General features: G+C 37.7%; 1 protein-coding gene and 1 long non-coding RNA gene across 2 annotated transcripts in view; one reads left to right on the top strand and one right to left on the bottom strand.

Moving 5' to 3' along the window:
• Positions 1-3,249: 3,249 nt before the first annotated feature.
• The window catches only part of LOC120482213 (putative flavin-containing monoamine oxidase A), a 40,654-nt gene continuing 20,977 nt past the window's right edge, over positions 3,250-22,926 (bottom strand). Inside the window, exons 8-12 of the mRNA XM_039676292.2 lie at positions 22,451-22,551; positions 20,054-20,212; positions 13,553-13,639; positions 8,367-8,467; positions 3,250-3,702 (exon numbers count right to left, since the gene is read on the bottom strand). Coding sequence (XP_039532226.2) covers positions 3,411-3,702; positions 8,367-8,467; positions 13,553-13,639; positions 20,054-20,212; positions 22,451-22,551 — 740 coding nt within the window. The 3' untranslated portion in view covers positions 3,250-3,410. The remainder of the gene's footprint in view (positions 3,703-8,366; positions 8,468-13,552; positions 13,640-20,053; positions 20,213-22,450; positions 22,552-22,926) is intronic.
• On the top strand, positions 4,849-7,513 carry LOC148969406 (uncharacterized). Its single transcript, XR_016149639.1, has 2 exons — positions 4,849-6,071; positions 6,159-7,513. It is a non-coding gene; the product is annotated as an uncharacterized LOC148969406 (long non-coding RNA).

Here is a 22,926-nt window from a genome sequence, read left to right as displayed (position 1 = left end):
TCATTTGCTCACCCTCATATTGTTACTAAAACACATGACTTTCTTCCACGGAACAAGGAGATTATGTGCAGTCATTTACTAACTAAACAACGTCACAATACTAGATCTCAAAGCCTTTAATAATTCTAATGTCTATCATATGCCATTGCCCCAGTTCTTATTAAGCATACACATTTTAATGTTTCAAAAGCCAGGGCTCATGGGCATTCCCTCCTGACACGATGCTCATGACTTAACAATATGAGGTTCATTGTACTTAGTGTTAATAGCTTTATTAATGTTTTATTTAATGAGCTTAACTAAAACAAATTGGCCCAACAGTATAGGCTATTACAGAACTAGCTTGGCCAACTGGATCAAAAAGAGACTTAAAGCAGCAGTATTTTGTAAAAAAAAAATTTGAGGTTTTTCATATAAACTGTCTCTCAACTGAATAAAACATTAATCGAACAGAACATGAATGGTGTAAACAACTTTTATATGAAAGGTATCTATGTTCAGTGAAACTTAAACTGAGAACTCCAGTTTTCTGAGCTGTGAAAGAGCAATCTGTCCTTGAGCAATAGTTTCCTCAGGTTTAAAAACACCAAAACATTTTATTTACTGACCCCAAACTGTTTATGATTCGGCAGTCCAACGGGTCGATCTACCTTTTAATCATTTAGCTATATTAATCTTGACTTTTTTTTTTAGTTTGAATATGAATAGGCCTATTTCAAATATAAATTTCATTACATAAAACATAGGCTATATGAAACCTAATGCAGTGAATACAACAAAAACATTGGAATTGGAAGTGGTTTGCGTTTATATCTGTAGGCTATAGGTCGGTTTCATGTTGTCCCCCGATGTTTATTCATGTTAGGCTACTGTTAATGTTAATTAGTAAATGCTTAAATAAGCTAAGAATGATTGCTGCAGAAAAATCGTAAGTTCATGTTAACTGTTAATGAAACCTCTTTGTAAAGTGCTACCAAAACATCACAACACTGTATGTGATTGAATCATTTCTCTGCACGTCAGGAAGTGTGTGACGGCTCTTGGTCTCGCGTGAGAACGACTCAACCCCCCAACAGAAAGTCTGTCATTCTGAATATCACAGACCGCGCGATGACATTATTTTACGCATTTCTCATCTTCAAACCGCAAACCGATGCAGGCGATCTGCCAAAGCCCCGGACAAGTTGTTACATTATGCAATCTTTATGCAGTGGATCCTTTGAGACACACACACAGCTGATCATTGAGATATCCAAAATAATAGCCAATCCACACGGCGAAGTGACTCTAAATGAAGACTTGTGGCTTTCTGGCCGGACGTGGAGGTAATTAAGTAAATGGAATGGAAAATCAGATTCACAATCACAAGAGACTCATCATTCCCGTGGCTTCTGGCCAGAGCGAGCGGAGGAAGTGCTGGCTGTGTCATCTCGCCACTACCGGAGCCCATAAATTGGACGCATACAAAAATATGTTGGTCAGGGCAGGGTTTGATCTTGATGGTGTGGCCGTGAAGCAGGGAAAATTAAGAGTTCCCCGCGAGGCGGCGGTAACGAAGACTAAAAAATGTTCCTTTAAGGGCCGCCAGAGCAGTTCGATCACCCCTTAGAAAGCATCCGAGCATGACAGGAGCTTTTCCATCATCTCTGTAATCAAGCACTAGCGATTAAATCACTTTCACATCTCACCCTCCCAGAGACTGTGCGCGTGTGGGTGGATACCCGTGTGTCCGTGACCGTGTGAGTGTGAGTTGCAGTGCGAGTAACGTCGAGCCGCAGTGATAAGATTTGCTCGAAGTTCCTTTCGTCTAAAGGCCTATCTGAACATCATGCTTTATTTATTTTTTCCCATCTGTGCACAACGAGAGAGCAATTACACACATTTAACACGTTTAAAGAGGCCTTGAGAAACTTGTTGCGTTTCCTGCATGTTTTATACTTGTAAAGCAATGGAACCAATTGACATTCCCATGGAGTTCACAGAGAGGCACTTGGTGTGCATGACAATAACTTATAGCTCACGGAGGGTTTGCTTCAGTTGTTCTGTGCTTTGATATTTCAAATTCATTTCACATAACACATTGTTATTATACGGGGTGCATTAAGAAGCTTAGCAGATCAAATATGGAAATTTCTAGTTCATGATTTTTTTATGAGATAATACATCATTCTACGCTGATTTTAAACTATTCATGCTTAAAGTCAATAGATAGCCTATACTTAATTCATGTTCCTGGCCTTAACAAAAACATCTTTAGGCTGTAAATTTTCATCACAAACTTGCTGCGCATATGAAACACTTTCCTTTAACTATCTGCAACAGTCGGGTTCTGGAAGCAAAAAAAAACCAAAAAAAACTTTTACTTCATAGGGGAATCGATTGACTTTGACTAATTGATGGCAAATGTTTTTGTTAAAGCCATTTGCTCATCAGAATTTCCATCTATGGCTCTTGGCCTTCCCATAATTCTGCAAAAATGTCCACTATTCAGAGAATCGCAACAAGCATTTCATGAAAAGCTCTGCCCCACTCCTATGAAGCACTGTGAACTAGGCTAGCCTACTGAAATATTTATGCATGCATTTTTTACAATAAACAAAATATATTATTTTTATATAGGCTATACAATCAACATATTTAAATCAATTGCGTTATATTTCTCAATCCTTTATTTGCATATCATTCGCAATGTTTTTTTTGGGGATTGTAATTATTTTATTCATTGAAGCGTTTGTGGGTAAGTTGTTGCCTGCACAGTATGTTTTGGATGGTTTTCAAATAAGTTTTTGCTTCAAATACAAGTTTGTAATGCGATTCACCACATAACTGCATGGTTTGGTCAACTCTTTGACCAAGACTTTTTAAAATTACCCATAGGAAAAATACTTCTGGAGCAAACACCTCCCAAAAAAAAAAAAAAAAAAAAACATGGGAGACTGCTCCACTTCTCACAATAAAATCAAGTCCCATCCTATTTTCACAGTGAACATACAGTATTAACATAAGTAAAATGTGAGATGTTAACACCTCTAAATTATTGTTTTTGAGATGCATTCTAAGCAAAGTTCATTTAGTCCACAAAATTAGATGCAAATATTTTCTTACAAAAAAGACATCAAGATTAGGCTATAATTAAACGATTTTTACTTAAAAACTGTTGACAGATATACATATGACAAGATAAAAACTACACTGCAAGATATCGATATGTTTCATTTATAAAAGGAATAACAATCATTAAAACAAATATTGATTAAATGCTTTATTGTGCATGTTACCACATACAAGATTAACGTTTCTGAAGCTAAATTAAACACGTATATTATATAAAGTGTGACCAAACTAACAATTAACAGTCCCTATTTGAAGGCACAACTACTAATAAAATACATGTCAAGAAACAAATCCCTTTAGATCCATTTCAATCCTAGTTCTGGTTTGGCCAACAGGTAGGCGGTCACCAGTGCAGCTGCTGTAATTCCCACACCGAGGAGGCAGTAAGACTTGGACGACTTGCACTTTGACTCATTTCTAGGTTTACTGTGTTTCAGGGATGCTCGCACTGAGTCCAGTTCCTCCCGGGACAGGGAAGAAGGACACATCTGAGCTAGGACCTCCATAGCCGCCCGCTGACCAGACTGAATTGCCCCGCTAATGTATCCACACCATTGGGTGGCCGTCTCTGTGCCTGCCCAATGAATCCTGACAAAGAGAAAGAAAATTGATAGACATTTTAAAGTTTTAATACTTTCTGTATTCTTTAAAGTCGGCATGAAATGAGTCAAAGCATCCCTATACTGTATATAAAGCCCATTCAGTATAATCTGCAGCTTTATCGTGTTGCTCTGGAGCTAATGACCCTCATCCATCTCCAGCTCCTCCTCGGCCTGTCAGGACTTAACATTCTGATATTCCCCTTAATCAGACTCCTTTTTTCTCGAGTTAAGTCGAACATTAAATTATTGAACATTATTTATATCTGCAATACATTTATGTTGGTTCTGTTTACCCTGAGGGGGGTTTCACTGTTCTCCCTGCTCTCACCCATGCTAGGCACCCATTATGCATTTAAAAAATGCATTTTTATCCATAGTGACTTACAAAAAAGGAACAAAAGCAATTTACTAAAAAAGTTAATATCTATAAATCTGACAGTCCTAGTAGGCTAACTCCATTGGATGGTTAATTTATGCACATATAAAACAACTCAGTCAAACTCCAGCAGATAATGCATACATTCATATCTGTTGTGAATTTAACAGAAATAATTTTTAATTGGGTTCACAAAAATGCTTATTGCTGCATTCAACAACATATTCCCCATGCAAGACCATTTCCTATCCACCACACTGTTTATTCTTTATGCATTATGGATGTGTGGACTTGAATTAAACCCTCAGGGATATCTCTTACCCACAGTGTTTTCACCTATGCTCTTTGTCTATGCGAATCACTTCGAAGACATGAAAGCGGTTTGTTTTCTATTCCACCATCTATGGCAGCAGGCAAGAGATGCTCTTCTAACTCTGGAAATACTGCATCAAAAGCACCCAGCATAATATCTGAAAGTCTAGTTCTGCGGTTTTCAAACTTTTCTGGCCAAGTATCACCTTCAATCAAAGTCAGAACATCCAAGTACCACCTCGTCAGAACTTTGCCCCCCCCCCCCCCCCCCCAAGAAAGCAGCATTTATTTTAATGATGTTACACCAGTCTGTTCTTTGTTTTCACTTGAAGTATATCACGACCTTTATAATCTTCCAAAATCTTGTCGTACATGTAGTTACTTGTATTATTTATTGCATTGTGTTCAATTTGGTGAGATTTGGAGTCGCCAGCAGGGGGCACGCGGGAGTTGCACAGCGCATGAGTGGCTGACTGGCTAGCAGCGTAGAAGTAGTCCAGCAGGAGATGAAGCGCGAAAGTGAAGAGAAATGTGCTCCTTGTTTGAACTTTGCATTTTCTTGTGTTTTATACAGGTAAGCTGACAATAACATTTAATACATAACAGTATTTTATTATTATAGAGCCGTAGTTTGTGCCTGAGAAAAGTGAAGTTTCAACCGTGATTAAGAGTGTTATGTCGTGAAAATGGCGGAGGAGAGTTAACTACTCAACAGGAAAATAGTAACGTTAACTCTTAACGTGAGCAAAACGGAGAAATAAAGGCTTAAAAAGATATATGCTCGACGTGAGTGCAGGACGAGGCATAATTAACCAAATAGATGTGTATGGACATTGATTAAGATGTAGAGACGAGTCTGGGCAGTTGAAGTTAACAAGGCACACCTGACTGTTGTTAGCCCTCGCATATAAGTTACATGTTACCCTCGTTTAGCATTGCTTTGTCAGCTATTACATGTAAAAGAAAATGAAGTTAATACTGTTAAATAAGAATCACAGTCAGATTTAGAGGTAAACTAATTTATTAATTATTTTGTGAGTTTATAGTGATAATAAAGTAAGTTAACTGTTAAATGGTTACAACCTAATTCATAATGTAGTCAGTTCATTAGCATGTCATTGGACGACTAAAAACAGATTAAAGACAAGTGAAACAGTGATATGAGAGAGTATTAGAAATATATGTGTGCAGTTATCAATGCTAGAGTAATGTTAAAGTCTAAACTATTGCTGATACCTGAACATCTATTCTAATTCCAAATGCTATTCACATGCTTGCTTGTTTGAGTTTGTCAGACCTTTTCCTTTTGTCATTTGATAGTGGGCACAACACATGTTTAGATCTATGTTAATAATGTGTTTGTGTATAGAACATGTATATCTTGAGAATTGAGGATTGTATAAAGAGTAATGTGTCTAGTGTGACGTATCAGCCTAGACATCAGACATGTGATTGGTTAGGATTATTTGTGAAGGTATCACAGGATAAGAGCGTAGAAGTAATCCAGCACGAGATGAAGCGCGAAAGTGCAGTGAAATGTGCTCCTTGTGTGATCAATGCATTTTCTTATGTTTTCTACAGATAAATAAATGTGTTGCACCCGGAAGTGACCCCCTCATTCCTTGTGCTATGCTAAAACTTCAGGCTGTCTCAAGACATCTTAAATGGTATATTTGAGAATTGTTTGCAAGTGGACCAGTTATTAATTCATGTTTTAGTCCTTTAATTACATCTAATATGAATCACTTTTATAGCAAGAAATAATGGATGGCAACTGAATGCACGAAAGAGTCTTCTAGCATCTGAGAGATCAAGAGCTTCAAGATCTCGTCGGTTTCTAAGTGGGTCAAGGACAGATTACAGCCTTCTTTCAGAAAACGTCTCATCGCCTGCACAGGTACCAGAAAGAATGGAAAGACTGTACATGCCTCAACCACCTTTACATGATGAACTCGTTCCTCTCCCTATGGATTTAATTCTATTATGGAAATTTCCCCTATATTCCAGGCACAGCACGCTTTCTCTCTCTCTTGCACGCTCTTTCTGTACTTTCTCCTTGGGCGAGCATTAGTTCAGCCCTGTCAATCGCTTAAGCGGCCAATTTCAAATAGCTTTTGAGACGTTTTCCCCTGAGAGCGCTGTCCTTTTGACATCAAGTCATGCATTCGGGTAGCATTTGCACTTCAAGGTAAAATGGGCATTTATGTGCTACTCTCACTTCACTTGTATCTTTATCTGCAGCTAATGTCTGCTAAAGTCAATGAAATCTCCAATTAAATAGTTGAATAGTTAAATAGTACACTAACAGTCCCTATTTACTATTCTTGTTGTCTTTCCCAACCTGTATGCTGTTTTTTTTTTTTTTTTTTTTTTTTTTTTGCAAAACATTTTTAATAACAATAATTTTGATAATTTTTATTATTATTTTTCTTCTCCCCTTAAACACATCGTGCAGCCCAAACCGTAAGTGCTGGAGACTTGAAACTTTGCCATAGGGTAGTATAAAAATCGAGGAGAGGTTGAGAGAACATGACCTCAATTGATCTATGGCTAAGCCACGCCCTCAAACGTGATGAGCCAATCACAGTGCGCAGCTAACCCAATACACTCAGACATTCTCTGCTTCCACGTCCATTGAAATGCATTGCAGTTAGTCAGTTTTCATTTGTTTTTTCTTGTAATTTTAAGTTTAAAATGGTCGAATGGTGCGCATGCATGCAACTCCGACACTAGGTTCCTGAGAGGCTGGGCGACGGTGTTTTTTTTTTCTTTTTCTTTCCCAAGCCACATTTCAACTGAGAAGTGTCTGCTCTGAATTAAATTATGCGATTAAGTTATGCGATAGACCACACCAACTAAACGTGGATAAATTAAACAAGGATGTCTACATCTGTTCTAAGTTAATTCAACAACGTATTTTAACGTTATCTTTAAAATCTCTAATGTAACGTTAGGCTAATGTTAGCTTCTAGCTGTGTGTTGTACATAATGCCACTTAGCTTCATTACTGTATTTGTAAACAAATGTTAACAATCTTGTGCTGAATGATTCATGTAAATACTGTAGCACCAAACTTCTTAACAATAAAATTATTAATATAAACCCCCAATGCATAGTTAAGGCCCTTTAGGTGATTTGAGATGAGAGAGATTTTTTATTTTTTTTTGTCTTCAAAAATAACCAATTGCCTCCTGTAAAATGTCTCCTACTGTGACAGCTGCCATAGCGCCTGCCCCCGAATGTTGACTGTTTGTCTAAGAGAGTGGAGGGGGTGTGGCTTAGCCATAGGTCAATTGGCCCATAGGTGGCACTATAGAAACCAAAAAGTGTGAAACTGGTCATAACTCCTAGACCATAAGTCGTAGATCGTAGATAAATCATGGTAAACTATGGTAAATCATGCTAGAATCATTATATCATGCTAGAATATGTTAAATTGTGGTAAACCATGCTAGAACAGGGTAAATCATGGTGAATCATACTAGAACTTGCATATCATGCTAGATTCATGGTAAATCATACTGGAACATGGTAAATCATAAAAAATCACAATGAAATGTGGTATATCATGTTAAATCATGCTAAAACATGGTCTGTTCCATCTATGATGTCAGTGGTTAAATGCTTTCTACATAAAACAATGTCTTTTGATGCTTTTGTTCTTAAAGACCTTAACTGCTTGAACAACACTAAAAGCTGCTTGCAGCTTTAATTATTATTATTATTATTATTATGTGGTCATGGCACTAAAAACTAGAAAGTGGACTAAGACCTGATCACAAGTAAAATTAACTAATATGAGTTTAAGTTTATTGATAAAGTGAGCACATAATGACAGAATTTTCATTTTTGTGTGAACCATTCCTTGTAGGACAGAGGAAGTGGTGAAATGAGGGACTGGGGCTTTGAAATAGGCTTTGTTGAACATGAAAGGATTTGGCCAGTGTAGTGGATTGGCATACCTGCCGAAGGGCTTTCGAAGACTGGGGTGGTAATACGTTAACATCCCGGGGGTCATTACATTCACAGGACAGCCTCCACTATATTCCTCCTTTGACCAGTCCTGCAAAAAACAAGACAACAATTAACATTTTGCAGCAGCCAGCGTCAATGTGAAATCTAATTTCGGACTAATAAATGATCTGAGAAACATTTACACTCTGTGGTTTGATGTAGCCTGTCCTTTATTTCTTAGAAGAGACAGATTTATTATGCAGGTGACTTTTGTATTGACACTAACAAAACATTTAGACGTCTGGAAGAAAACATTTGGCAGAAAGTCATCTTGTTTCTCTTCTCACTGAGCAGGTTACTTTTATATTAATGCAGCTTCACATTATCATAAACTCCCTACAACCCCCTATTTCTCACTTTTAATAAGGTCACCTTAATGAATTCTGTGTGGATTAGACTAACTGTTCCCTTTATGCTTGTTCAGTTCATGCTGAACTAAATATAAGGTCTAGAAATTATTTATAATTTCATTTAATGAACAATTATTCATTATTAATCATTAGAGCCCTGTAGCAGTTCTTCACGAAATACCCTGCTGACATCTTGGTTAATGTTGAATGTTCTTAAATGCTCTTGTGGATTTTTTTGAAGGGGCTTTAAGCAAAACCCTTAAACAATCCAAGTATGTTAACTTGTGTATACGATTTTATTAGAAGAAGGTTTTGGCATCTTAGACTACTCTATTGGTAGTATGCATCACCTTTCTATGAAAATATGAATAACACAATTATAGTTAACAATTAGCTATATATCACGTTATACTAATCAGCTGAATACAAAACACCAATGCTGTCTCCACACCACTAGATGTCAATTTAAGTGTTTGTTATATTATAAGTATATTTCCAATAAACAAATAAGCTTTAATTTGATTCCTCCATCCTCACGTTCTTTCCTTGAAGTCTTCCCTCGCCTGAGGAAGAAGGGATGCACACATCAGAAATGAGAAGCACCCATAGACTGCAGCTTTGTTCGAAATTGCCTCCTATATCCTTAAATTGGACACTATTTCAGGGGACAGCCATTTGTAGTGATGTTCAAAACCATAGTGGACGTCATTGAGTGCGCTCATTTAATCCAACATCTACACACATGCAAATGAACACAGTGCCGGTTTTCACTCACACAGCACAGAAGCCTTTGATTTGATAACCACTTTATGATAAGATCTAAAACTATTTCATTTTTATTTAGATAAAACACCATCTGGTGGTTTTCTGAGTTTTTGCACCTTTGCTTTTTCCGCAATGCACCTAATAAGCCTAACAGAAGACATCTCAGGACTCTCTGGGTTGAAAAGATAGTATATTTCCTTTCTCAGTAGCAGCTCATTGTAAAAAAAAAGGCCTTGCCATCCGTAGTCCTATAAGTCTCTCCTGCCCTCTCCATTCACAGGCCAAGGAATTGCTTAAGGCTATTCTCCTTTCTCACTTATAGTGCTAAAGTGCCCAGACACCACTTTTACACCAAGGTGGTAAAATGTTAACATTCTGTTGAAGCTGATGGCTGTCAAACCATTGTGCCCGTTTGTCAATCTCAATTACGCCCTCAGTGCGGTCTGGTGCCTTTTTACCTCTCAGGGGGAATAAATTCCCATTTCTTTTGTGCAATTGTGCTTTTTAAGCACAGTAGAGGACTGGTTTTCAGCTAGGACCAACTAGGAATAGAGCTAATTGCAGAGATTAGCCTACCATTTCACTTGAAATAGGGTCGCTGGGATACTGGGCAAATCTCTGTAACCTGAGCCATACATGATCACATAATGTATCAAGTGTTGGTGGACTTGAGTAAGGCTATATGACAGGAAAGCGTCCTGAATGTGCATTTACGTGTATCCAGACTAGGGGTGTTGGTTTGATTTGATTTGAGATCTTTATTTTGAAGGAAATATAGGAAATTAAGAGGATAAGTAATTTCCATAGGAAATTAAGAGGAAAGTGTGATTAACTCTATAAAAGCAGAAGTTTTCAGTTCTCTGGTCTGGAGCCTCCAGGTGTATGTATGCCAAGGAGGAAAGACATCAGCAATGATCTTAGAGAAGCTATTGTTTCTGCCATCAATCTGGGAAGGGATATACGGCCATTTCCAAACAATTTGAAGTCCATTATTCTACAGTAAGGAAGATAATTCACAAGTCGAAAACATTCAAGACAGTTGCCAATCTTCCCTGGAGTGGACGCCCCAGCAAATTCACCCCAGGATCATGACAGTGAAACTGCCAAAAACCCAAGAGCTACACCTCAGACTCTACAGGCCTCAGTTAACATGTTAAATGTTAAAGTTCATGGCAGTAGAATTAGAAAAAGTCAGGACAATTCACCTTTGGCTAAGTCACGCCCTAGAATGTAGATTGACCAATCACAGCCCAGCCAAGAACCAGCTCCCACAGAGGTCCGACAGTTTTTCACTGCGCTCCATTGACTTTCAACACAGGCGTCTCATATTTTTGGTCTCGGCAGGCTATTACCGTCTAAGTTTTATCCAAAATATGGTTAAACGTTGTGCTTTGGGCATTTGCAACACAGATACGCGTTTACCAGAGAGGTTGGAGGGGGGTGTCCATTTTTCCCTTCCCAAAACTGAAGTAAAATCCTGACAGTGACAAGTGTCGTGTTTGCATTAAACTGTATGGACGTCCTCAGTCAGCTAAACCCCGCAAAGATCAACAAGCACATCTTTTTTTTTTTACTTCTAACCTTACGGTGAGTGTGAAGTTATACTAGTTAGACCATTTTATAATGTTTTAGGTTATGATTTCGGTTCTCATACCGGTTGTTGATGCGCTACGCTGCTAATAAATACAACGTTGTACAGTACTCGTGTAGTCCGTTTGCTTTGTAATAATGATTATAGAAGTGAATAGAGACCTACCCAGCTTTGCATGAACAGTGTTGCTCCCTGATATTGTTAGTCCCAGCCTCCGTCTCGATTAGTAGGAAATGCGGTGGTTAATTTTTTGACTGTAACCGTTAACGTTATGGTTTTGCCTCTATTTTGGGTGCCTTGTTTTTGATTGCGTTTCACCTGTATGTCTTGAATGCAGCCTCCGAACGCATTTTGCAGCCCCCTTTGCCTACTTCTATTGGACACTTTATTTGCTGCTTTATAAAAGTTTGATAACATTTCAGCAGGAAGAGCTGTTACAGCATAAGCCATGCAGAGCGCAGATGAAGTTTGACGGATGTAGCAACAGTAACTAAGGGGGGGCGGGGCTTAGCCAAAGGTGAATTATGGCATGTTTGGAAGGGTTGCCAGGAGAAAGCTTCTTCTCTCTAAAAAGAACATGGCAGCATGGTTTAGGTTTGGATAGTTGCATCTGAACAAACCACAAGACTTCTGGAACAATGTCTTTTAGACAGATGAAACCAAAGTGGAAATGTCTGGCCATTATGTACAGCGCCAAGTTAGGAGAAAACCAAACAGCATATCAGCACAAAGACCTCATTCCAACTGTCCGTCATGCTGATGGAGGGATGATGATTTTTGGCTTGTTTTGCAGCCACAGGACCAGGGCACCTTGCAGTCATTGAGTCGACCATTAACTCGGCTATATGCCAAAGTATTTTAGAGTCAAATGTGAGGCCGTCTGTCCAACAGCTAACGCTTGGCCGAAATTGGAACTCTTTCAATGGAACAAGACAAAGATCCTAAGCACACCAGCAAATCAACAGAATGGCTGAAAAAGAAAAGAATCAAAGTGTTGTAATGGCCCAGCCAGTGTCCAGATCTCAACCTGACTAAATAAGTAAATAAGTGCGCACCGTAAGGATGCTCTTGACCATGCGTACGCACTCTTTTAGATGAGTATGTGTTTTGGCGGCACCGATGGTGTGCTGGAGTCAAATGTCTTTTTGCTCACTATTAGACAGAGAATCTAAAGAAAATTATAAATCTACAGAAATATAATTCAAATATAATTTCACAAACCTATCATCACTTGAAGCAAACATCCATCCCTTCTTAAATGACAGTGCCAGCATGCGTGTTGGGCCGTTCAGTGAAACTGACACGCATATAGCCTATAATCTAACGGCAGATTGAGTAAAACCGTAAATCTTCATTATGAGTCCAAATCATAAATGGAGAGCATGTTCTCAATAATAGTTTAAATAAATAAAAGAATGATTTAAATTATGTTTTACTTCTGATATAAACATTTAGCCTAGATTAAATATGCCATTCTCATTAATGGAGTTAAACACTTAAACTACATGAAATCATAACTGAGAAGTTACAAAAAAAATATATTCAATAAATAGAAAGACCTATTTGTTGTGGATGCAATGCTTTTTAACACTTTCCCTCTGGTATGCTGTGTTTTAATGTTTTAGCTGATAGCTAATAGCAGATTGTCTGAGAAAATTCAATTGTTTCATGCAAATCTGTTTCCATTAAAAATACTATTTGGCCAGTGGAAAAGATTGAGAAAAACTTTCTCTGAAATGTATTTAACACTTTGATTTATTCATTCAAAAACAAGGCAATGATCGGCTACTAAAAAAAATGTGTTTGTAATAATGTGACGGCATTTCATATTTTCCTAACGTCTTGTACCGTTAAACTTGGTATCACGTGGATAAATAATCATATGCAAATGATATGCAGATGAGGATATGCATAGTACAACTAGGCGTTGTAATCTCCATATATGGTTATTTCAGGGAGGAGACGCACGTGCGCACAATCTCCCGCTGACTGGGTTTTATAAAGTGAATTCTGTGCAGGTTCTGGCGTACGAACAGTTTTATAAATTTGAAAACTTTTGTGCGTATGCAAATTCTGCCTTATGTGCATACGCACACTTTAAGGATGAAATCTACGCAAAGTTTTATACACGAGGCCCCTGAAGTTTTTTTTTTCATTATGTTCTGATGCGTAAAACCGATCACCGAAGTGGGCGGAGCTTAGCTAAAAATCAATTGCCATTTATTAAAACAGCATATTTTTCTTGAAATGAATGACTTCTCCACAATGAAAGATTAGTAAGAAAAAACCACCACAGACTCAAATGTGTGTTCCCTTGAGAATACCTTTAAAAAAAAACTGAATAAAGCTGAAGTGGAGGGTTTTGCAAAACAATGACTATAAATTCTCCGTGACTCAGTGAACATATTGGTTGAAATTCACCACATACCTTTTCCCCATAGTGAATGTAGGTGGACGCCTCCGGGCCGAGGTACTTTACCAGGCTGGAGATGACAGCATCTCTTCTCTCCTCCATCTAAAATGAGAAAAAAAAATAAAAATATTTGTTTATCATCATATCATAAAAGGCCAAAGCTACTAAAATATGACTGCACTATTGTCATTGTTAAAAAGAAGTGTGCTTGGTTGTATTGAATGCGCACTTGTTTTGCAATGTGTATTTTAAATCTCAATTGCATTAATTAAAACCTTTACTTGTAGGTAATATATTAATGAAATTAAAGGCCAATTTAAGTGTACTTAAAGAGAACACTGTTTCTTAACACACTTAAGTACATTTCTACAAAGCAAACTTTGTAATAATGTAAATTAAAAAGTTTTATTAGTACATTTTAAATCCTTAAATCAATCATATTATGCTTTTAAATGTTGTTTATATGTCTATGTGGTGTTTTTAATATCCTTTAAAGTACCCCTATTATGCTATTTTACAGTTTCCTAATTGGTGTCTTCTATAACAGGTTTACATGCATCAAAGGTCAAAAAACATTTAATGTTTCACCTTTTTTTCATAAAGTTTCATTTTCTCATAATATACATTTGCACATCACCACATTTTCAATGACTCTCAAACGACTCCTTTTCCGTGAGCTGCTCTGCTCAGCCAAACAGCTCAGTCTGTGATGGTAAACTCCGGCCTGTCAGGACTTCAAGATCAAGTCCACAAGTTTGCATTACAAGAAAAAGGACAGTGCTATAGCCTATATCTTTTGTTCCTGGTGCGGTTTGTGCGGGTGAAGAGACGGGATTTCTTTTCCGCATCGGCTTCGGAAAACGTGGTCGTGTCGTGTGTAGCGTTCACTTCAGATCAAATGATTATCATCCCGGCGATATGATGGAGTTCAACATGGGATGCCGAAGCAAGAATATTGATCGTCGTGTACTATACCAATAGCATCAAATAGTGTGATTTATAGGTAGTCATGCCCTAAATAGAGGCAACTTGTAACTGAAAAACAAAATTGGTTACTCAAATCTTTAATTTTCTGTTAATGTTATAAACCAGGTGAAAAATATTTATAAAAATGTAACCGAGTATGCTTTTAGTACAATAGAAATATACTCAAGTGTAGTTTTTATACATTTAATAGTATAAGTCTACCCTAAACATACCAATGTCTACTGGCCTGTTATAGGATCATAATAATCCGTACAATATTGTGTGCACAGTGTATATCATTAGCGTACGTGTATATCTATAAGCATGTCTCTCACCAAAAGACACCTGTCCTGTTCTTCACTGGTTCTCTTCCGCCCATTACATCATGCCCACCACGCCCATTTTTAAACGTGAAAGTAAAATTTTCTCACAAAAATGACTCCAGAAGCTTCTGTAGCCTATTTATAAGTATATTTTAAAGAAACTCTAGTTCCTACATTATTTTTCTATGCACTCATTGGGTCCTCTAACCTGCAATATGCCCTTTAAGTTCTGTATCAATTCCAAAGAATAGCTACTGACCTATGAAGCCCTAAATGGTCTAGCAATAATCCATCGCGTTCTTCAAGATCACTAAATTTGAGGCTTCTGGTCATTCCTAGGATATCTAAGTCCATTTAAGGAGGGAGGGTATTCTCACATTTAACTCTGGAACAGCCTTCCTGATATTGTTCGAGGCTCAGACTCACTGTCCCAGTTTAAAACTAGATTAAATGCGCATCTCTTTAGCCAAGCATTCACATAATGCTTACCTTCTATACCACTGTTGAAACAGATCGAATGCATTAATATTATGAACAGCAGCTATGCTAATTATTTCCCATCTGCTTTTCTGCTGTTATCGATAAAAAACGTTTGTACCCAGCTCCAGTTTGTACCCAGATGACTCAAAGCTGGCGATATGTTATACCCTAAATCAATACATGATTAACTAACTGTATTTTTCTATGTGCATTTCTGAAATGCACTTTCTGTAAAGTTGCTTTGAAACAATATGTATTGTGAAAAGCGCTATACAAATAAATTTGAATTCAATTGAATTACATGTCAAAATCCCTCTAAAGTTCAGCTAATTTTATTTAAAATCTATTTAAACTAGACTATGCTCTAATTTAATAGTAAATAACAATTGAGTGTCTGAAAATAGTACATATATTCTTTTAAAGTATTTCTTTTTATATTATGTCCTTAAGCTCTCTTTTTAAAATTACACTAAACTGTACTTTTCACAAGGGCAGGAAATGGGCTGAGTCCGGTTCTTCAACCTACATCGATCTGAATAACCAAAAAGGAATAAGTTCCTTTTTTGGTCTCTGTTCTCCCTGAGTTATAGGCAGAAAGGGGCCGGGGCGCGCACCCCTGCTGTTCCTATGCCAACGAGTGACAGATGTTAAGGGAACACAAAAAACTCTGCATCTGCATGTTGTGCATACTTCCAATTGAACCAAGTGTCCCAGACCATAATTCAGCCAACAATTATGGCTTTACACCAGGTAGGGGGCAGGGCGGCAGAGGAACCATATGCGGTGGGTGGTATAAAAGTGTCCATAATGATCTGGAGGGCTACCCGCTATATCTAATGCCTACTCATAAAACAAACCGTACAAAATTGCACTTCATGTCCACTCTTCAGATTTTGCCAGCTCATTCATGTGAAGTTAATATGGCGTAACGGCAGAAAGCACACGGCTCTGCTATAATGTGCTGAGTTGTAAGTCTGGACTTCTTGGACATCTGTATACAACTGGTGACAACAGCTTTACAGAGTACAATACATTTTACAGACAAAACTCATTACTGGAGGTAAAAAAAAAAAAAAAAAAATGGGTTGGCTATTCGAGCACAAAATACTTGCATACACAAAATAGTAATGTGTATTAGCAGATGAGAACCAGTTTGACTAGTCCATCTGATTCATTATGAATGAAGCAACCATAAACTCAGTGGCTTAGAAGAACTCCTCTTGTCTATAATACATGACTACAGATGGTCTGGGAGTTTTATCTTAAGAAGCGAGATGGAAACATGTTTTTCATCAGACCAGCTCATCTCGAAGAGAGAGTTTCTGGTCTCATGTGGTTTTTAGCTTTAGGCTACAATAGCTATTTTCTGCATGCAGGATGTGTGGCTATCTTTGTTTAATTGAGCATCGAGTAACAGATAAATCAATATTTTGCCACATTATCAGTCAGGAAAAGACCCTTTGAAGACTCAAAGCTGGAAAAATTTGTTTTCCAAAGATAAGGCTTCAAGTTTAAATCTGTAGCAAAGACATTTAGCTAATCATTTATAAGATTAGAAAATTTTAAAGAGGCGGTTAACTGCTTTTTTCTTTGCATGATTGTATTTATGAGGTGCACTATAACATGTATTTGTGTTTTTTTCTTTTTTAAAAAGTCTTATTTTCATCAGTTTAACCTTTATTGTAAGCTGCGTTCTCCGTCATTTCAACGACCAGTTGACATCCTGATTCTATGAAACCACTCCCCCAGAAACAGGCAATGGGCTCAGATTGGTTAGTTTGGGCCAGTGTGTTGTAATTGGCTAAACTGTGTAGCGAACATTGTCCGGAAACTTCACGGCCATTACCTTTACGGGCGAAATTTGCATATGCGTTTCTGTCAAATGTAAATAATGGTGTTGATACTTGAGTATCAGTTTGAACCAGAATCAGACCCAAAAAGAGGTGATGATGAGAGTCGAGCAGAACCTCACCAAACACGGCTCTTACAAAACGTTTCTGAATGGTATTTTTTTAAATTATTATTATTCTATTCTATTCTATTCTATTATTATATAAGAATTTTGATACGTTGTTACTTGAAAATGCTACTGCTGCTTGTTAGCTTTTGAGATATAGTTTTCTTCTGATTAAACATTTGATATAACTGAATTAAAGTTATTGTTTTATCAATATAATGAACAACCATTTCATCTATTCACAAAACTTACACTGATAACAACAGCTAATGTTTGCTGCGATTACATAAAGTACATATACATTAAAAATACATTTACAAAATTAGTACATACACAAATTCAGGTCAAAAATGTTTGTATGCGTTTGTTGTAGACACGAAATAAGCATAACCAAGTGGCTATAAAGCCAGCGCTGGCTTTTTATAAACTAAAACATTACGTCTGAAATTATACATGCAAATACATTTAAAATGATTGTCTTGGCCTACTTACAGGTTGTGGCCCAACAACTGCTGCCTCTGGTTTTAAAGTTGGAACTGCTTCATGTTTTAGTAACAGTTTCTTGTTGAATCCGGCATTGAATTCAAGGAGATTCTGGAAGCTGTCTTTCATAAAATGCGCAGCACAGAGAGCTAAATTACAATCATCATTTTCAGGATCATAATCATAATCAATGTATGGGTTAGTTGCGAATATAACCCGTTGTAGTCCCAATCGAGTCGTTTTTATAGGCATTAAACTTCCTGATTTTTAAAAGATGATATCAGTGTTGACACTCAACTTTCAGCACTGCAACTTTGCAGATGCTGTTCATCCAGCAACAGCAACATTACACACTATTTAAAATGAAAAAAGTGAAACTGCAATCAACCACCCCTTTAAAATAATATTTTGAATCAGCTTTTGTTTTCATATTTTCAGTTAAAAATTTTATTTTAGTTTTAATAATTTTAGAACTTTAACTTATTTATTTCAGTTAATTGCCAAGACAGCATTCCTATTTGGGATCTATGACATCAGACGGGCAAACACATTTGCATATGACCACCTCCAGAGCAAGACATGGACGAATAGTTATACAGTCCCCGCCCACAGTCATTCAGTCACAGAAATGACAAGACAATAGGAGTTTCAAAGCTCTGTCACCAAACCAAGAATAAACAGACAATAGTGACAGAACCCTGACAACTTGATACAGTGTACAGATGCCCATTCATTTTCTGCTGTACTTGACACGTCCAGTTTAAACAGCTTATTAGCTAATTTCCTTAGAGACTTTAGAAGAATATCAGTGTCAGGAACAAGTGTGGTGTTTTTTTGTTTTGTTTTTTGTTTTTAATGACAGCCCGGATCTCTTGGGATGATTGTATGTTTGATATAATCCAAGACCAGGTTGTCTTGTTTCCCAATTAACCCTTATTAATTGTATTAGTGTATTAATGCTGCCTTCACTGCCTTTGATATCCCACAATACCTGTGCTTTCCATTCTGTGACAGTTGAGCTAAAATAATAAAGATGGCATCTGAAAGTTGCGGTTGCTAGTCAGTTTGTGTTTAAATGTACGTTTCTGATCAATGTTTTTCACTTCTGATGTCATTCCTAGCAAGAAATTACTCTAATTTATCATAGTAATTAAATATTTGCTTAGTTTTCACCAAAACTCGCTCTATTCTGCTGTAGATCAATAACTTGTTACACAGCGTCAGATATCTGTGCAAAATAAGTTTTGCGTGGTGCACAAACGCGTCCTGAAAAAGTCATATCCTGAAGGCAGCGAGGCAACAAGCCAGCTTGCTACATTTTCAGACGCAGCCTAAGTTTTTTTTTTTTTTTTTTTTTTATCAAATATTTATATTGTATATTATTTCACCTTTATTTCAATTACTGAAAATATTTTTTTTAATTGTCTACAAACAACACTGTTGCTGGTCTAGTTGGTGGACCAACATAATCTTGGTTGGTGTACCAAGATTATGTTCAGCAAAATGTAGCTTGTACTAGTAATCCTAAAGTGCAATTGCTAAATGGTCATTAGGGTTCACTGCAGCTGCCGTTAGAAGCTAAGTCAGTGTTCTGAGACGCACGGTTGGAACTGCACATGTGCATTGGCTGGTCCAGCCTGAAAAGTTCATTCATTTTTTTTAGCGTCATCTTAACAAACACATTTGTGAGACAACTGTTGTCTGTTGTTGTCAGAGATTTCAATGGTGATTTCAAATATGAAATTTAATCGTAAGCTTGGAGAACAGTTTTGAAGAATTTGATGCTTCCCCATTTACAGAGATAGATGTACTTGATTGATGGAAATAGCTGAGAGGAGTAAAAAATAAAACAAAAAACGCTTGAGTGAAATGACTTGTCTTGAAGGAACTTTTATATTGTTTTCTATAGGTAGAAATGCTATAGGTGGGAATGCCAACAGATTTCTCCACATATCATAGATTTCAGTTCAGCTAGATGAAGCAAACCAGTACATGAGCATCCAAAACACAACAAACAGTTGTGAGCAGCTTTCTGCCTTTTCTTTTAAGCAGGGTAATATGACTATTATGCTTTAGAAGGACAGATTTTGTGCAACTAAATGTCAATGTATTCATTTTCACCTCTTGAGTCACAATCTAAGTATTCCTATGAAAGTGTGAAACTGAGAATAGACCTGACACCGGAACATAATGAACTTCTTTCTCTTTATCTCACACTCCCTCTTTCCGTTTCTCACTCCAGTTCAGCTCACTATACAGTATGTCTCCGTTTTTCATAAACCCACACTCTCATTCTTTGTCTCTCACCTTTCTCTCGCTCCAGTCAAGGGCCTGAACTCCAGCGATGAAACCCACCAATGCAGGATTGCCTTTGGGGCTGGTGGCGTCGAATGTGACGCTTATAGGGCAGCACTCGGAGGGGCGAACCACAATTTCCCCTGAGAAACCCTTTTCTTTCCAAAATGCCTGTGAAGTCAGATAAAAAAATTAGAGAATCAACAATTCTGCACATTAAAAGCATTCATTCTTGATTAGCATGCTGACAACTGACATTATCTGCATACTAGGTCAACTATATTTGCATAAATGTAAAAAGTCAATTGTAGATTTAGAAGATTTTATATGCATTATCTGCATATTGATCATCTCTTAAGCAATGTGATCATCTCTTTTCAACGTGACCCATTGAAAAGTGAATTTTGGATGTTGAGATGAACATATATTTATATAGATAAGTAGCAACTATCCGTTAAACTAAAACAATAACACGTATAATAAATTCCAGGTAGAGACCAGGTAGTTCAGGCAGCCAGGGCGGAGCAGGATGCGCAGGAGACCAGGTAGTTCAGGCAGCCAGGGCGGAGCAGGATGCGCAGGCGGCAGCCAGGTCGGTGAAGACCCCTCAGGCGGCCATGGAGAGTAGCTACTGCCCCCTCCCCAAATTTTCTTGGGGGTAGCTACAGGGTCGTAGGCTGAAGTAGGAACAGACGACACCGGCTCAGGAACAGACAGCATGGCGGCAGCCATCTTGTCCGGGGACCGACAGAAGTGACGTGAACGGTCTCTGGCTCTGCAGATGGGACATGAATGGTCTCTGGCTCTGCAGGCGGGACGTGAACAGTCTCTGGTTCGGCATACGGGACATTAACGGTCTCTGGCTCGGCAGGGCTAACGTGGAGCGCAGGCTTAGGGTGTACTGTGGGTTTGTGTGGTTCCTCATTTACCAAGCCTGCAGTAAATGCTGAAGAGCTCAGTGAAAGGGCCAGGTGGTGCAGTGGTATCAGGCAGCTAAGCAGCTCAAAGACCTCCGTGAAAAAATATAATGCACAGACCATACCAGACAGATGAGCCAGCTCCAAAAAGTCCCTCATGTAGTCCTCGATTGGCCGGTCTCCTTGACGGAGACATATCAGTTGTGCTGCTGGATTCGTGTTTGGTGAGTTCTTCTGTCATGGACTAGTTGGAGGAAGCAGGATCCAAATGCAGCACATTTATTTAACTAAACTTCAAACTTACAAACTCAGAGCAGGAAACAGGACTCAGGGACAGAACAACCAACATCAATGCTATAACATCAACGACTCACCAAGACAGGGCTGAAACACAGGGCTTAAATACAGGGGAAAGCAAGCTAGACAGGATAACAAGGGGGCGTGGTTAATGGGATAACATCTGGGATGTCTAATAGACAGAAAGGTAACCACTAAACATGACAAGACAAACCAACACCATGACAATTTTAAACGTTAAATAATTCATAATCAAATTCTGTCTATGTGCAGTTTAAAATATTTAGCACTTTTACAAAACGCCACTTTATCTAAAGCACCTTATTTAAAAAAGAAAAATGGCTTATGTGTGTTCCTGTGTGTACGTTGATTTGGATGAAAGCATTTGCTATATAAATAAATGTAAAATATATTTTACATTTATTCATTTAGTGAACTTGATGCATACTTATGGGGCTGCATTTATAAATGTGTTATCCGTAATTCATGTATATATGCAATTAGAGATAATAAGAAAGATTAAAACACACTTTTAAGCACTCAGACAGGCTTTCATGGACTAATAATTGAGTGGGCTGCACAGAAAAGCTTCTCCCTGAAAATCCCTGAGATTCTCCCAGATTCACAAGAAGTTTGATCGATCATTTTGTTTCCCTTAATTGTAGGGTCAAATAGTTATGTCAAATGCATAATAAAATGTATAAATACTCAATTCACATTCACATAATCTGTTTCTCAGGGTCCAGTGGGGGTGATTTTTGTGCATGTTTGGTTTCAGTTGGTTCTGATCAAATGTATGATAAATTTAAGTGTGAACTTAAATTGTGAAAAAAGTGTGAGCTCAAGTTTTATGCACAACTTGTTAATGAATGAAACCCATGATCTTAATTAATATAAAAAAGATAGAAAATATTCAAGTAAACATTTCACAGTTGACAGACAGAGCTTATCTTCTGATTAAGGTGGTTTCTCCAGTCACTGCAGGGCCAAAATTAAATATTATATTAAAGTGAGGGCTTAAACTGAATATGGTAGACTGAGCACTAGGAGACAGCTTTCCATGACTTTGCACATTTTAAGTTCATTATAGAGTATAATGCGATCGAGCCAAAGGGGAAGTAACTGCACTGCGCTGCGCTAGGAAAGCCAGTAAAGCCGGCTGTGGCTAAGTGGATGGGTTATGCGTGTTACTCACAGTGGGGTATGTGACGATAAATTTCGTCATGTGGCCCATGGGCAGGCACTGGATGAGCCGCTGGCGCTCAGCTGGCAGGGCAGGCTCGTAGTGGATCTGGGCTGAAAATGAGGGCATAATCAGCACTGAATGAAAAGCCGTTTAGTCCTAAAAAGAACAGTGGAATGATACTGACATAAAATAGGAAGAACAGATGAGAGAGGTAACAGATAGTTTTTATAATTTCTTTCACAGTAGAACTATATGCAGATATGCAACATTTCAACAATCAAGATGGCGACCATCTTCAATTCAGGTGTTAGCATTGGGATTTAAATGTTAGTAGTTGGATATAGATGTTGGTTTCATGTTAGCATGTTGCTAAGCTATTGTGAAACTAAAGCATAAATAATACAAATATTGTATTAAAATATTATACAAATATTAGGTAAAATTATGTTTAATTTCAATTAGCTAGTTTTGTCAATTCTGTCTCA

The sequence above is a fragment of the Pimephales promelas genome, chromosome 23 (assembly GCF_988280905.1).
Source record: "Pimephales promelas chromosome 23, fPimPro1.hap1.1, whole genome shotgun sequence".
NCBI classification, from domain to species: domain Eukaryota; kingdom Metazoa; phylum Chordata; class Actinopteri; order Cypriniformes; family Leuciscidae; genus Pimephales; species Pimephales promelas.
The sequence above is the reverse complement of the archived record's forward strand: the minus strand, read 5'-3'. Positions and strand labels throughout refer to the sequence as shown.